This window comes from Pimephales promelas, chromosome 6 (assembly GCF_988280905.1).
Source record: "Pimephales promelas chromosome 6, fPimPro1.hap1.1, whole genome shotgun sequence".
Classification (NCBI taxonomy): Eukaryota; Metazoa; Chordata; class Actinopteri; order Cypriniformes; family Leuciscidae; genus Pimephales; species Pimephales promelas.
This window is the reverse complement of record NC_142774.1, coordinates 11,814,443-11,830,963: the sequence shown is the minus strand read 5'-3', so window position 1 is coordinate 11,830,963 and position 16,521 is coordinate 11,814,443. Positions and strand designations below refer to the sequence as shown.

General features: G+C 37.6%; 2 protein-coding genes and 1 non-coding gene across 5 annotated transcripts; all 3 read right to left on the bottom strand.

Annotated features, from left to right (window-relative positions):
- Positions 1-133: 133 nt before the first annotated feature.
- On the bottom strand, positions 134-205 carry trnae-cuc (transfer RNA glutamic acid (anticodon CUC)). Its single transcript has one exon. It is a non-coding gene; the product is annotated as a tRNA-Glu (tRNA).
- A 1,860-nt stretch (positions 206-2,065) lies between these two features.
- LOC120492095 (uncharacterized) lies at positions 2,066-10,136 on the bottom strand. 2 transcript variants are annotated; one of them, XM_039690214.2, is made up of 8 exons: positions 9,651-10,136; positions 9,432-9,532; positions 8,847-8,946; positions 8,639-8,742; positions 5,624-5,729; positions 4,318-4,397; positions 4,084-4,174; positions 2,066-3,855 (listed from the first exon to the last, which is right to left on the bottom strand). In XM_039690214.2, the coding sequence occupies exons 1-8, from the start codon at positions 9,934-9,936 to the stop codon at positions 3,008-3,010; spliced, it is 1,716 nt and encodes a 571-aa protein (XP_039546148.2). In that variant the 5' UTR covers positions 9,937-10,136; the 3' UTR covers positions 2,066-3,007. The 2 variants fall into 2 exon arrangements, with proteins under 2 accessions (XP_039546148.2, XP_039546156.2); XM_039690222.2 differs by having other exon boundaries at positions 5,624-5,726.
- A 1,979-nt stretch (positions 10,137-12,115) lies between these two features.
- Positions 12,116-15,929, bottom strand: dok1a (docking protein 1a). Of its 2 annotated transcripts, none has more exons than XM_039690237.2 (5): positions 15,718-15,929; positions 14,648-14,944; positions 13,687-13,759; positions 13,314-13,486; positions 12,116-13,236 (listed from the first exon to the last, which is right to left on the bottom strand). In XM_039690237.2, exons 1-5 carry the CDS (start codon positions 15,772-15,774, stop codon positions 12,289-12,291), a joined length of 1,548 nt encoding a protein of 515 aa, XP_039546171.2. In that variant the 5' UTR covers positions 15,775-15,929; the 3' UTR covers positions 12,116-12,288. The 2 variants fall into 2 exon arrangements, with proteins under 2 accessions (XP_039546171.2, XP_039546180.2); XM_039690246.2 differs by having other exon boundaries at positions 15,723-15,926.
- Between the last annotated feature and the right edge of the window lie 592 nt (positions 15,930-16,521).

Below are 16,521 nucleotides of genomic sequence, written 5' to 3'. Positions count from 1 at the left end.
ATAAATCAGGCTCTGCATTGAAAATGGAATTTGAGCTGTGCCAAAGGGGGGAATATTATCTATGACACACTACAATGCACTCAAATTGACCTCAAACATAAGAAAACAAGCAAAACATCTTCAAAAGAGCACATTCCCTGACCGGGAATCGAACCCGGGCCGCGGCGGTGAGAGCGCCGAATCCTAACCACTAGACCACCAGGGAGTGATGCAATTAGCTTGACAAATTCAGTAGTAGTCAGATCATATGGTTTTACCAGACAACCAAACCTTGACTATTACCTCCGAAACAGGAGCAATTACAATGTTGAATTTTCATCTTGGTCTGTTTAGCTTTTATGCGTGTCTATGTACAACTTTTTTAATCACCAGGGGTTGTTCTATCTATTTTTAATCATGTGAGTGGGAGTGGGACATATCAGATTCAAATCGGGATTAATGATACTGACATTTAGAAAGTCCTGAATAAAAATCAAATGTACCTTAACGGGTATATGGCCATGCGTTCGATTCCCTGTAAATCGACAGATGAAATATTGTGTATCTTCAATGCAGATAAAGCATCACGAGATAGGCTTTAACCTCTTATAAAATGTAATGTTCGCAAACAATGATGTTTTCTTATTTTGCCAACTTAATACCAATACTCGGTACTATCCAAACCACATCCAAGACGTTGGCGTGAAACCAAGTAACGCTAGGCCTTTTCCACTTAAAATACGAACATTGCTTAAAATATACGAGACAAAAAAAAAAAAACAGGACACACTAAGTTACATTAATAAACGAAAATTTAATTATATTCAATAACTTAAATTACTTAAAATTAGGGCTGTGAATCTTTGGGTAGACAGCGAATCGATTCGATTCACGATTCATAGGTTTTCGATTCGATTCATGAACGATTTGTGCAAATTCAGAACGATTCGATTCGATGCGATTCACATCCAAATTCGATGCGATTCGATTAATTCGATTCGATTCTTAATTTTTTATATGCATTATAGTATTATTTCAATGCTTCACCCATCTTTGTCTGGGTTTGAATTAGCCTACACAGCGGCCTTCGGGGATCAGATAGTGGGGATTTTGTCCATTGTTAATGTTAGTTCATGTTTATTTTTAATTTTAATGAATATATTATTATAAAAAAAAATTCAATGGCCTACAAATTAGCATTTGCAAGTAGCAAATATTTTGAAAAAGGCTTTTAAAGTATTGCATTAAATGACTATGCACAAATTAATGGAGACGTTTTCATTAGTTTCATTTTGCGTCCTCTCAGTGCACTCGTTATCATCTTTTCACTGGATTTTGTGAAAATCCTCGCGCTCGGTCCCATGATCTCTCATGCTTTCATAACGTTAACTACAGATTTTTGAGCAGTCCATGTTTGAGCTCTCCAGCTGAGCTCTCTGTCGAGAAAAGAATAGTTTTGAGGCAAACCGCTCAAGCCATTGATAAAGCTGCCATGCCATTGCGTGGGCACTATGAAATAAAACGATTTCATTCATTTATTACATGGACTATCCGTACACGCAAGGTGGTCTCTCGCTCGCTTTCCCTCTCTGCCGAGTGCGTGCAGCCGTGTGTGAACGCGCGATACGCGGTTTGGAGCACAACCTCTGTCTCGTATGCACGCTCGCTCTAGATTCCGGGAGATTTTAACTAATTTGCGGTAATACAAGCTGATCACGACTCGAGTAGCTCAACAGGTAGAAAGATAAACTCGTCTTTCAGGCATTTGACCGACCGGGCTTCAGCTCAGCGTGAGAAATCAGGGGTGTGTGTGAGCGCCTGAAACCAATCAAATGCGGATGTCGTATGACGGCCAATGCGTGAGGCAGCTTGTACCAGGAACACTTTAAGGTTGTGTTTATATATTTTAAACCACTGAATCGCTATAAAATCGTGATTAATTCGATTCTTAGCCTTTTAAATCGATTATTCACGTAAATAAACGATTCACGATTCAAAATACATGTTTCAGGATCGATGCATATGCATCGCCAGGATTTATAATCGATGCATCGAGAAAACGAGTGAATCGTTACACCCCTACTTAAAATATTAGACTTTTTGGACTACAAAGAAAACCCAGATGGGCGCTCTTTTATTATTAGTACTCGTGCACCACCTGCTGTTCACTGGCAGTATTACAATTCACGGATATTGAACATTAACGTAAGAGTAAGTTAGTCACTGGTAACACCAATACATCTTAATCTTATTAATGAATCGGTTCATATTTCTTATCCACATTTAAATTTATTACAGCTTTATGATAATTAGTGATGGGAAACAGAAGCTTTCTGAAGCGTTTGAGTCTTTCATCAAATTCAAAGCTTTTAACACAATGAGCATTAGCGACATCGCGTGGTTCAGACTTGTTTTCTCCACTATATTATCTAGAAGTCACCGCAGACAAGAAAGAGCAGGTGACCAAACAAACCTTCAGAAGTCAGTGACATACAACAAGAGTGGAAATCAATCTGGGTCTAGTATCAGTACAGTTCTATCTAATCTGATCTAAATTAATTGGTACCAATGAAACCACAACTCGTGTTATGTGTAGCCTGCCTGGTCAACGGGTTCACGGAGCCCCGCTAAAGGGGGGAATGTTAGGACAATACCAAGGGCCCACGCACTTCTGGGGCCCTCAGAGATCGATTACATTAATAGTAACAGGGCCCAACCTCATATTCTTTCATATGTCCCAAAATTACTAGCGGTGCCCCATAATTGATCAATGATGTTATGGTTTAAGTATAGTGTTAAATCATTAAATAAATAATGCCTCACCGACCTTCCGATACTGCATGACGTCCGAAGCTTCAAACGTTGTACAAGCATCGGTACAGTGTGTGAAAACTGCGTCGGAGCCCCGGAATCAACCTTCCCATCACTAATTATAATGATTGCTTTGACATTCAAAAAAAAAAAACACTGGATTCATAGAAGGCATAAGTTGGAAGCCCTGCATCGTCATCAGATATGTTTAATTATATCAGACTCCTTCACAGGAGGATGACTGCTGATGTGTCTTGAGGTTGCAGATCCAGGCGAATCGTTTCCCACAGCGGGAACAGATGAAGGGTTTCTCTCCTGTGTGAACTCTTTGGTGTTTCTTCAGGTTGCCTGCCTCTGTGAATAGCTTGCCACATGTATCACACCTAAAGGGCCTCTCTCCTGTATGCACTCGCTGGTGTGCCACGACATTGGACAGCCCAGGGAATCCCTTTCCACAGTACTTACAAACGTAACTTTTCCGTCTACCTTTGTCCATGTGCTTTGGTAGTTGCAGCCCAGCAAAAGAAGGCCCAGGCTGTGTGAAGTTGGACCTCATTTGAGGAATCACAGTGAAATATGAGGGGTTTGTTGCACTCGCGGTCTCTGTTTCAGTTTGGCTTTGCCTCAAAATGGCAGCTTGATTCCATCTTTCATCTTCTCGTATAGGTCCCTCTCCTGCACCTGCATTTATAACAGTATGTGTGTGGGTCGATGGCACTCCATCCCGTCCACATTTGGAGCTTCTAACAGATGATGCAGTGTCTGACTGAACCAGCATACAGTCTTGATCCTGGTCCGACTCTGTATATGAGCAGGATGGATGTGTGGGCCAGTGTGTAAAGCTGGTTTTATGCTCTGCAGGTCTCTCATACAAGCAGCCTTTTCCAGACATTTCAGTGGCTGTCTTTTCATGGTTCTTGGGTGAAGTTCTGCTTTTCACCATTCCCTTGGGTACATGCCCTGAGTCTGTGAGAGCTGCCGTTTCTCCTGTTGTTAGACCCTTGCTAGGTTGAACAACAAACTTGTGGTACCTGTGCTGTTGAGAGCTACTAGGCTCCACAGTACCTGGATGCAAATATGTTCATATATTGTCAGAGCAGTTTTAATTTGCAAATAATCCTTGTTTTAAATTCAAACTTTTTTTCAATCTACAGTATTTGGTAAAATTGTTTAAAAAGTGTATATCAATATGCATTAATGGGTTAAACCGTCTATTTATTATCTGCCTGTATGGCGACCTTGTGTTTGGGATAGCAGCTTGATAATTAAAACATATTATTATTATTTACTCACCCTGTATGTTTATTTGCAGTCCAGTGGATGGAGAAAAGTCGGTTTTCTGGCTTCTATCATCATTCAAATGGGAAAATTCCACTTCTGTAGGCTGGAAACAACATAAAACTACATTTAATTTTTCACATTCATCCTGAAGCGTCAAAATATTTTCCTGCAGCAGTGGCTTGATAATTTCCTGTTCCTGTTTTTTTTTTTGTTTTTACATTTTAAAAGAACAGTAAATAAACAAACCTTCTCTGTTCCAGGTGCAACAGAGCTTTTGGCTGGTGAGGTAGAAAGTCTCCCACTACAAATGTCTGTATTTGACTCAGCTGACCCAGAGGAAAAGAGAATGAATGTTAATTGTTTTGATACAAGATTCCAGAACAAATGTATGTAAAAAAAGAAAAAAAAAAGAAAAAAAAAATTTCCCCTTCATACAATAAAAGAAGATATTTTGAGAAATGTCTTGTTTATATATACAGTAGTAGTATCCAAAAATCTTTTTCAATAACTCTACAAGGTTGATTTAAACATAAAAAATATTTTTTATATATATATATATATATATATATATATATTTATATGAAGAGTTCAGATGCAAAAGCCTCTAAGTGCCATTTGAAATTTTCTTCTAGAATGATAATTTTTATCAAGCTTGTATATTTAAGTTCAGTAATTTCACTTAAATGGCAATGATAATTACCTATTAATTGTAAATTAATATTCTACCATTCACTTAAAGGGATAGTTCACTTTGAAAATAATTTTCGATATGTTTTAGCTTACCTCAAGGGCATCCAAGATGTAGGTGTATTTTCCGTTGTTGCAGGTATAGGGGGTCCACGTCAAAAAACATGCACAGAGAAGTCAAAATTAAACATGATTTAATGACTCGTAAGTGTAAGTACACATTGATGGCCTAAGACACGAAACGAGCGGTTTGTGTGAGGAAAAAAGTGATCGCTTGCACGTGTACGTCACTCATTGTTTACACAGAGATTTCAGAAGTGTTATTCTTCACTGTGAAGATCTAAACATATTTAGATATACAGGAAATCGCAATGGAATACGATTTCAATATATCTAAATATGTTTAGTGAAAGTTAAAACTTCCGAAAGCTCTGTGTAAACAATGAGTGACGTACACACTCAAGCGATCACTTCCGGCGCATGCGCAGACCGAAGCGCCCTCGCCATCAGATCACTTGAACGTGACTGTCATCACAAGAGGTAAAAACACTATAAATATTGTTCGTTTTCTCACACAAACCGCTCGTTTCGTGTCTTAGGCCATCAGTGTGTACTTACATTTACGAGTCATTAAATCATGTTTTATTTGGACTTCTCTGTGCATACCCTTTGAGGTGGACCCCATATACCAGCATTATAGGACTGATAGACAACAACGATTTGACCGAAAAATATCAAAATTGAAAATACTGTGGAAACAAGGACACCTACATCTTGGATGCTCTTGAGGTAAGCTAAAACATATCAAAAATTAATTTCAAAGTGAACTATCCCTTCGATGACTGCTTTTTGGCCCTCTACTCACCATCCTGCACAACTATGGCTTGTGTCTGGCTTCTTTCCCACTGGTCATTTAGATCCTCCTTTATCACTATTGTTTCAGGTTCTCCATCTTCCACCTGTCCTTGCTGCTGAACACATGAAACAAGGTTTTGTTACACAACATGACCCTGGCTGGCACATGAAACATAAAGGTTGTGCATACATGAATAAAGCTTTCTCCGTCTAAATTAACAAGGTATTTCTCGGTAGTTGTGAGGGTGTGCAGTGTCATAATGTTCCTAGTATGAAAAATTAGAAACAGCTTTTCCTCACTTATAAAAACAAAAGTGGGAAAGTATTTATGCCACTGTTGAACAACCAGAGTATGATTTATTAGAAGTATTTAACAATGGTTGTTAAGTGTGGTATGTGGAAGTAATCATTCCATCTTTTCATTAATCACAATTTCAGTTTTGTAAAAGAAAAAACAGAAATTGTTAATGCACAGAGCTTACGAATATTATTTAAATGTTTTTCCTGTCCTGAAACTACCTGCCTACGTTCATTACTTTATATAGCACCAATAAGAGACAGGCATTGGTCACAAAAACAAACTGTTTTGCTGTTCTTCAAAAAAAACAAACACAAAATGAGTGCAGAAATGTTTATTTACACGTCAAACAATTTATATAACATACCAAAAAAAAAAAAAATAGCCATTTTGACTAAGCCTCTTTACTTTTTCTACAGAACACCACAGCACTGAACTTAAGTCTTAAATTGTTAATTATATAAAAAACACTTTTTTCCACTCGCATCACTATTGATCAAAAACCATGTAAATCATGTAAGGACTCAACATTAATGCTTGTCTGGAACAAGAGGATTTTTTTTTTGAAGGGGCAAATAAAAGAGAATTTTACTTGCCCGACAGGACACATGGCCTGCGTAAAACTTCCAATAAATAAATAAATAAATAAATTGGAATCACCTACAAGTGAGAATTATGATTTTGATCTGATATGATCTGATTTTATTTTATTTCGTGTAAAAGGCGATTGACGGTGGATAATAGCTAATATGTAACGTATGTATTATAATGCACTGACGGTAACAGGGTTCGCGAGGAAAAGGAAACTCGGTTAACATACTGCGGTAAAACTTACAAAATGGGAGTAACATATGATGAGTTAAGCCACATCACATGACCAAGAGTGCAGTTTCCCTAAATACCATCATACAACAGTTCAATAAACAAGTAGTTTATATTCAGTCATTTACATTTTAGATGCAATACTGAACTGTTTTTGTTCCGTTTCAGCAGCAAAAATATCTCCAAAGATCACAGCAGAACCATATCGAATCTCACAGCAACACTCAGCCGTGTTTTCAATACTGAATCAGTGTTTTGAACGAATCTGTTGAGTCAGATTACCCATTCATTATTGATTGAATCAGACGTTTGAATGAATGACTTGCTCATTAAAACGGTCACTTGCCATCACCTACTGGTTTCTTATTAAACCTGTGTAAGAATTTGAAATGGAAGATGAAGCATACATTTAAAAATTATGGGGGAAAATCATTTATAAAGGTTAAGCGTACATATCAGAAATACGAAGATTTAAAGGGATACACCACTATTTTTGGAAATAGACTAATTTTACCACTCCCCCAGAGTTAAACAGTTGGGTTTAACCGTTTTCGAACGTATTCAGCTGATATTTTGATATTTATAAGAATATCAGAAACCAGACAGTTTCTGGTCTCATTGACTTCCATAGTATATTTTTTTCCTACTATGGAAGTCAATGAGACCAGAAATTGTCTGGTTACTGATATTCTTCTAAATATCAAAAAATCGGCTAAATACATTCGATAACAGTAAAACTTAACTGTTTAAGTTTTAAGGGAGTGGTAAAATGAGCCTATTTCCAAAAAAAAGGGGAGTATCCCTTTAAATGTAAAAGCTAATAGAACGGATGAGAATATTGCTTCAGAATAAATTATATTTTCACTGCAAAAATCCAATTTTTTCCAGACAAGCACATTATTTACTCAAACAAGTGAATGACTGATTTACTTATCTGAAGGACAAGCACATGAAAAAGGCTTAATGAAGAGCCCTAATGCATATAATTTAAATTTAAGTCTTTATCCAGAAAAGATATGATAGTGCTAGAATACACTCTCATGGTCACTGATCTTATCAGTAATATAGTGATCATTTATTGACTCCTTGAGAAAGTAGTTCTTCTGCAGTAAACATATCAGGATGGTTCTTCTGCTGGTGGTTTTTGAGGTTCCGTATCCAGGCAAATGTCTGCCCACACTGGTTACAACTATATGGTCGTTCTCCTGTGTGGACTTTTTGGTGTTTTCTCAGGTTTCCCGCCTCGGAGAAGAACTTCCCACAGGTGTTACATTTGAACGGCTTCTCACCCGTGTGAATCCGCTGGTGGATCACCACCTTTTTGGGGCGGTTGAAAACTTTGCCACAGTATGTGCACGCAAAAAGTTTTTCGCGAGGAACTCTGTCGTTTCTAGTCCGCCCAACTCTTTGTTGGTTAAAACTGACATCTCTGAAATTATGGTAGCTGTCCGTGCCCTGTGTTTTTGAAGATGTCGACGCCACTGCTGCAAAGCCACTTGATGCCAGAGGCGGATTGGAGGAAGGAAAGAGGACCATGCTATCCTGATGTTCCACCCTCCCGTATTGTGGATAAACACGTGGAGCCTGGCTTTTCTCTTGTGTTACTTTCCTAGCCCACACAGAAATCTCTTCCCCCTCCTCCGCAGAGTCAACCTCTATGATCTCTGAACGCCGTACAGAGGCAGTGGATTGGCTCTCAGTCAATCTTGCATTGTTCATGTACACACAAGATCGCTGCCGCAAGTCTGCATTGTCACTCCCTTGCATTAAATAATCCCTCATAGGACTGGATTTTCCATTCAAATCACACTTTGCTTCAGCATGTAATTCTATGGGCTCTTGTGCATTCCCCTTAACACTCTCAAACTCTGGCTCAGATTTTAGCGCAGTGTCAGATCCACTGACCTCCAAAGTCGGTAGCTGCATCCCAGAGACTTGATCATCATCTTTCAGCATCTGAACATCTCTAAAACCAGCTTCTCCAGTCTGTGGTGGAGTATTTGTTACTTCTGCAAGAAGAGAAACGGTGTCAAGTCAAGTTTTAAGATGGGTATTATTGTTGGTTACTCAACCTCATTTATAATAGGAGGCTTATGTTCTTCCATCCACTCACCACCATCTCTGATGAACAATCTCTGCTGTGTTTGGTCCTCCTCAAACATCTCATCCTTTATCAGCACGGTGTTTACTTCTGAAATTACTGCATCTCCTGTCTTTTGAAATGAAAGGAAATGTTTAATAAATCTGTATGTGTTACACTTATATAGACCATTTCACAAGATGTAAACAACACTGGTCCAGAAACACTTCCTGTTTCAGTTTGTAACTGTTTTCTTTATTCACATGTAAAGAAAACATCTTAAAGATGTTTGTTTAACTTTTTGATTCGGTTTTAAATGTTCTGTTGGTTGTATTTTATCCCAGCTTTTGTGTAGTGTTGAAAAACTGAAACAGGAAGTGCTTCTGGACCAGTGTTGTTTACATCTTGTGAAATGGTCTATATATCTAGTGTAGCTAAATATCGATCTATCATTTGTCTATATAGCAGTTTATCTATCTATCCATCTATCTATTGTTTAATTGAATACAATAAAATAAACTATCTATTTGCTGTACAATGTGAGCTCATTATTAAATATCACAATAAAAACGTGCTAAATTAGTTACTGCGGTTATCATAAAGAGATAGCTTACCTACCATACTGTTACTTTCATTTAACGTTACAGCCTGCTGAGGAGTCGAGTCTGTCGCTCCACCTCTCCACAGTCCCGTGTTAAACTGAGCTCCATACAGGACGTCTGAATGTATGAAAAGCGGAGAAACAATTAACATTAATCACATAATTCTTGATAGTTTATTTGGTGTGACAGATACACTTGACAGTATGATAGCTTGAGAGGTTTTATGGCATCACACCGTTTGGTTGATTCCTGTATTTCTCAGACAAAGCGGCGTTCACTTGAACTCGGTTAGTGCGATTCAGTGAATTCATCCTTCTCTCTGCAAACCCTCGTGCCATCTTAAGCTCCAGTATGTGAAGTTTTCTCTTCAGCGATTTGTTTTCACGCTGACATTGAGTCATCTGTAAGTTTATAATCGCGTAGTCGTCGTCAACGAGTTTACATATCTCAGCCACCGCAGCATTAGCCAGCACCTCCATAATGGAAGCTAACTGCGTCTGGAAAGCGATGCGATTCGACATGGTCAACGATTAAGCGTTCTACAGCACGTTTCAATAAACGCTCAGTGTTCTGGGAGATGAATTAAAATTATTTAAAAAATCCGAAAGTTAAAGAAAATCTTCAAAACATCGTGAGAATAACAATCAGTTGCTCGGTTTTGACATCGTTAAGGACTTCCGGTCAGTAGTGATGACGTAAAAGCCATAAAAACTGCTTTACAGCGCACACCAATCTAGTGTCGACCATGGACAGTCAAAGAAAGGTGTCGACACTTCCTAATAAATGCATATAGTCTTTGTTAATACATTTGCTCAATTAATAAAACTGATACATTTTGGCTGCTCCTCCGTCGGTTATGGTTTGGTTATTTTGGGCTTTTAACTCTCGATTTCTGAGCACATTGGATTCAATACGATTCCCCAAAAATCACACTATGAAACACAGAATCAGGTACAAAATAGTAAACTCTTAATATCAACACTATCAGAATTATGCTTTAACCACTTTCAATGCTATTGAGTTAATAAATCGGTTTAATGTTTGTCATAAAAGAGAAATAAACAGAAATTTGCTTATTTTTATTTGGTTGCCTTGGAACATTAAAACATGTGGGTGAAATTGACAAGCAAACATCAGAATCATAATATAAATTGTGTGTAACCTACACTTCAAAACACATCAGTGTATCCTCATTCTGCATGCAAATGAGGAAAAAATCACAAAGTGTTAAAAAAATTATAGGTTACCGGCAGTGGCGGCTGGTGAAAATTATTGTAGGGGGGGCTGAATAAGAGGGGGGTCTGGGGGTTCCCCCCCAGATAATTTTGAATTTAGTAGATGTGATTTCCTGCATTCTGGTGCATTTTAGGCCTTAGGCCATGCCCTTACCTATACCAATAAAATAACTTAAACCAGTCAATACCAATGGTCAAATAATACAATAATAATAATTTGTTTGACAGTTAATGATAATGAACAAGTTGCATGTTTATTATGCTCTGTGTGCTGACAGAAAAAGTGCAAACGCATAATATTGATAAATTATAATATAGGTAATACAAAAAATAATAGGTAATACAACAATCTAGTTTAATCAATCCCCAGCTGTAGACTACATATTTTTGACAAATTGACAATTGGATAATGGATAACAATGTGTTGATACTAGAGAAAGAGAGAGAGAACAGGCTCTGAAAAAGAGGGTGGGACAACGTTCTTGATTGTAACACCCAAGTATGAGAAGAAAGTTGATTTTAACTAGTATGAAACACAGTAATCTAGCTCAGAACTTAAAAACATCAAAAACAAAGCAAACACACAGGTATTAATATTCCTATAACTATTTTAATATCAAATGTGTGTGAAACAGTGTTTATGTGTGTGTGAGTGAGTGAGTGAGTGAGTGAGTGACAGAGACAGACAGATCAATTCCCACGACTAACTTTACATTATTTCCACTCGACGTCACTGGCGCTGCAATTCTGCTCTCATCTGAGGTAAAAAAAATGTCCCGTGGTGCGCGTGCACGGTGCACTCCCCTAATCTGATACTGTGGGCGATATTTTCAGCGCCCCCAAACCATAAAATTTGTCGGCGCTGATTGGCGAAATATAAACTTTTTTGCATAGCAACCGGGGAACCATTGGCTTAAATTCCAGCACTGTGGGGCTGAGCAAACTGGCGCCCTGAGAAGACAGCCTATTGGCTATACTATTACACCAACATGATAAAAGTAACGAAAGTGAATGCAAATATCATTCTGGTGAGTTCATAACACTTTTCAAAGTAAAACCATTATTATCATATAATTAACACAGATTATTTTTCAAAATTATAAATTATAATATATATTAAAAAAAACAGACAGACAGGTCGGAGGGAGGGCGGCGCCCCAGCGCCCTCTATGGGCGAGCCGCCCCTGGTTACCGGTATTTCCAAAAAGTGTCAAACTGACCCTCAACATCACATAAAGGGGGTTAAAGGGGACGGTTATCTCTAAAACTAATAGTGTCTCAGTAATCTTTTATTAACTGTCAAAATAATTCCAAACCTGTTTTGTAACTGGATCCCTGAATTATTTCACTTGTGGTCTGGTCTGCTGAGATTTTAGTCATGTGCTTGCTCATATGAAGCTAATATATATATATATATATATATATATAAAATACACACACACACACACACACAAATCAAAACAACTTTCATTTTTAAACAATTACAACATTTATTTTCAGTCATTTTTTCCACCACGTCCGGTAGAATGGATTAATATATTATAATATAAGTGGGGTGGGCTTGGGGGGAAATTAATTGTTAAATATTACAATTAAAAAGCTACATGTTTGTGAAAAGAAATTATATTACAGATTTAGTTAAATCATTCCAAGGTCCTCAGAGACAACCTCTCGTGTTTGGACTAGCTTCTTTTCTTCGAGAGCCTGAGGAGTTTTGGGTGGTTTGTTAACTTTGCTGTAGATGGGTTGGTTCTCATCAGTCATTTTGTTTTGTTGAGAGTTATTGTTTTGGGTTGCCTGTATAACATCGGGTACGCTATAAATGGGCTCCTCAATCTTCTGGTCAAGTTTTTTACTTAAGATTAGTGCAACATGGTCATAAACCTCAGAGTACACAGGTTCTTGCTGCTTGTCGTTGTTCAACGTGGTCTTGAGGGCTTGACAGTCCATCGTGTCAGTAGGGTTGGCATGGACACAATTGTTGGGTTTTGGGCGGATAACATCAGCAGGATCAGAATACACTGGTTCTGAATCATCCCTATCAGGAGATGGGAGAGGCTCTTTATTTACAGCATGATGCGATTTGATGAGATCTGCTGTCTGTGATTCATGTCTGCCAAATAAAATTACAGGATTTGAATACACAGGCTCAATTAAGCTAATACCGCCACTAGGATTTGAGAGTGGGCTTTTTGAGGAGCTTAAGCAATCTGCTGGGTTTGTATATATAGCTTCGGTTAACCCAATAGGACTCACGGGTTTTGGAAGTACAGGATTTGAGATGTTTGGGCCAAGAGCATTTGCTGGATCAGGGTACAAGGGCAGTTTTGAGTCCGAAAGCTCAGGGCTGTTGTTACCCTCTGTATCAAGCAAAGGAACACTTTCAGGGCGTTTTGGCAGGGGTGAGCGAGGAGAGCGAGAACGTGGAGAATGTGGCGAGTGCTTGTCTTCAGTAACGGCAAGACTCTTCTGTTGCCGAATAACTGACTCGATAACGCGGAGGATCTCTTCACTCTGCCTGGTCTCAAAGTTAAAGGTGCCAGGGCCTGATTCACAGCGCCTGCCTGCTTCTATTGAAAACACCATCTGGAGGGGAATAGACAGAATGTTGAAAATAGCCTATTTGTATGCACTACTTGTACAAAAAATGAAATTTCATTGACCTTATCTCGACCATAGCGGCGCAGCAGCCTGTATGGCCACTCCATTACAGTCTTCCTGGTCTCCAGATCTTGTAGAACAAGTATGTCTTCACCAGCTTCCAGCCAGTACTGTCCTTTCAGGCCACAACGAACTGAAGACTCACTCTGCAGCACAACTACTTTGAACTCACTCACTAAAATGAAAGAGATATTGAGATTAGATGATCAGAATTAATCTTAAATTGTGATTCATTTTCAACCTGGTAAAATAAAGAATGAATTATTAATAGTTTAGAGATTATATAATCTATTTATGTTTTAAACCAGGTCTGCATGAAGGTCCGAATTCAGGAACACGACAGCCAATTGTTCAGATACATTTGTGTGTACTCACGTTGTTCTCTGGACATGTAGATCTGATTGTCCTCCATAAGTGGTACTGGTTGTGGAGCACTTTTAGTGTGTTTCTATGAAAGAAAAAATGTGAATACATACACCTACTGTTCAAAGTGTTTAAGGTTGGTAATATTTTTATATTTTTGAAAGAAGCCTCGTAGCCCTCAATCGGGTCATGGGGTCTATACGACCCCAATCGAATTTTACTTAATAAAAAAAGGTTCCCTTCATCTCATTGGAATAAGATTTTGTGACTTTCCATACATTATCTATCTATACACACACACACAAAAACTGTTCTGAAGGTATGTAAAAAAAAAGTTTACACTTTTGGTCTTCGGGGTCCATATGACCCCACATTGAAATGAATGGGAAATGTGGAAAAAAAAACTAAATATATTTTCTTCATGTGTCAAAAAACATCCGGCATAAACACAGAAATGAAGGCCTAGTACTAGAGCATAAATGCAATGTATCATAAAAAAATTAAATAAAATATTTCATATGAAAGCTAATGGTGTACAATTACTCAATCAATTGTTGGGGTCGTATAGACCCCGAACCACAGAAGTATAAACAGGAAACGAAGACCATTTGAAGGTTAAGCTCATCGTGCCTTCATTAATTAAAATACATAATTAATTAAAAATACAGTAAAAACATTAAAAAATAAGATTGTTAAATGTTATTACAATTGAAAAGAAATGTCATTTATTTCTGGGATGGCAAAGATGAATTTTCATCTTAAAGTTGAAAGCAGCATTGTTTTTTTTTCAGGATTAAAAATTCAAATCAAAAGAACAACTTTTTATATGAAAAAGAAATACAATCTTTTTTTTTTACCATTATAAATGTCATTTTATAGTCGCTTTTTATAATCAGTTTTATGCATCTTTGGTGTATAAATGTATTTCTTTAAAACAGAATCTATATGCTTTAAAAATACAGAACACACTCACCTGAAAGGCATTGTTACATATTAAGTCCACCCATTCTACACAGCTGTCTCTCTCTGCTGCAAACACCAGCCTCTTGTCTTCAGTTTCCAAACAGAAGGCAGACATGTTTTCCCCTGGACAAGCCTCTGCATGTGGAGGCAGCTTGACGACACTCACACAGTCAGCCAGACGTACAACTTTCCTCTCCGGGTGTCGTCTGACCACAGTTGACCGTTCGTGAACGGCTTCTGATAATTCTAGCCGTGCAATGCCATGCCGACTAGCCGGATGAAGGGCCAACCAATATCTCTTCCACTTCTGTAAAAAAAAAAAATAATTATTTCAAATATTATTTCTTAGCCTATATATTTATAATATTATAAATTATAATGATATTATAAATATTTATAATTTATAATATTTATTTATAATATCCCTAATGCATTTTTTATGCAATATACAAAATGAAAGTTGCATTTATCACGTTTGACAAGTTCCAGTCAGATCTGATGTATGTTTTTCAGGAGGAACTTGTACATCAGGTAATGAGCACACCTCTGGGCTCATTGCAAAAAGTGCTTAAAAAGCACCCTATGTTGGAGGAACGGATGTTGATTACTCACTCAGCCAATCCCTCATTTACCTCACATGTATTGTGTGTGTTAGGTAGGGCCTGAATGCAGTAGGCTACAACGTGAAGTGTAAAGGCGTGTTTTTCTGTCAATGGAATGTACCGTAATATGAAAATCAAGACCGAGATGTGCGCACCAAGTTTCAACTTGTAGAGGCAGTTCCGTCTCATACCAGAACATAACTTTACACCAGTTCATGGTAAAACATATGCGAGCAAAAAATAAAATAAAAAAGAACCTCGAGCAAATACCATCAGGATTATTACCCCTGCTTTATATAGTTACGTTTTTACAAACATGAATAGCCTATTAATTAAGAGTGCATGGTAAACAGTTTCAGAACCATTTTATTAAGATAAGCTCAGAACATTTTGTAGTTTTAGACTAGAGGTTGACAAACAAAGACAAACGTTGATGGCACAAAATAAATAAGGCTACAATGTTACGATGATGTCTTACCTCACCATGTTTCTGATGTTGTAGGTAAACTTCACCTTGTTTCCCGCGTGTCTCCATGTCTATTTTCTTAATCTCTGACAGCTCAAAAATTGCTTTAAAAAAAAGTTGATCCTTTTACAGCACAATGTGTGACCTCTCTAAACTGTTAAAACATTACCATCCCGATGGTGGAGGGATTACATGAGGTAGAGTAAGTGCGAATTTAGACTCCTCCTCTTAAACAAAAAAAGGACAACCACCGTTTGATTAACAGCAATATTCACTTGATCAGAATATATGAATTATACATTTGAATATGATTTTCTTATTTCCTCAACATCAGCATCTCCGTTCGGTCTAATCAATGATGACCATGGCACACAATTGAGTTGAAAGGCCTTATAAAAGTGTATATCAAGATAATACAGGCTTAACTAGGATGTGTGCCATGGTTATCCAGGTTTTTGATTTATTTATACATTTATTAGACCGAACCTTAGATGTAAATTTTGAAATAAGAAATAAGAAAAACATTCAAATGTATTATTCAGACATAAATCGAGGAATATGTTGGACTATGCTGAACTCTTGACATGAACCTTTACTGTACTCCACCAGCACTTTCTACAATTGGGCATCAAATATAAACAAACATTAAAGCTAGGTTTCACTATTTGAAATCATAAGCCATATGGAATATGCATAAAATTTAAAGTACAAAGCCACTGTGCACAAACAATTTTAGTAGGGTACAATCACAACAAAACTAAAACATTCATAGAGCACATTTAAAAACTACACAAGTTGAACCATGCTTTAGTGTCC

What these genes read in the sequence shown, in the direction of transcription:
- LOC120492095 (XM_039690214.2), bottom strand. Translation starts at nt 9,936, where the DNA reads ATGTCGAATCGCATCGCTTTCCAGACGCAGTTAGCTTCCATTATGGAG. An exon ending in ATTGTTCATCAGAGATGGTG is followed by an intron (nt 8,743 to 8,846) that starts GTGAGTGGATGG and finishes CTCTTCTTGCAG; the next exon opens with AAGTAACAAATACTCCACCA. An exon ending in TGCAGCTACCGACTTTGGAG is followed by an intron (nt 5,730 to 8,638) that starts GTCAGTGGATCT and finishes TCATGTGTTCAG; the next exon opens with CAGCAAGGACAGGTGGAAGA.
- dok1a (XM_039690237.2), bottom strand. Translation starts at nt 15,774, where the DNA reads ATGGAGACACGCGGGAAACAAGGTGAAGTTTACCTACAACATCAGAAA. An exon ending in CTACATGTCCAGAGAACAAC is followed by an intron (nt 13,487 to 13,686) that starts GTGAGTACACAC and finishes CTTTCATTTTAG; the next exon opens with TGAGTGAGTTCAAAGTAGTT. An exon ending in GCCGCTATGGTCGAGATAAG is followed by an intron (nt 13,237 to 13,313) that starts GTCAATGAAATT and finishes ATTCCCCTCCAG; the next exon opens with ATGGTGTTTTCAATAGAAGC.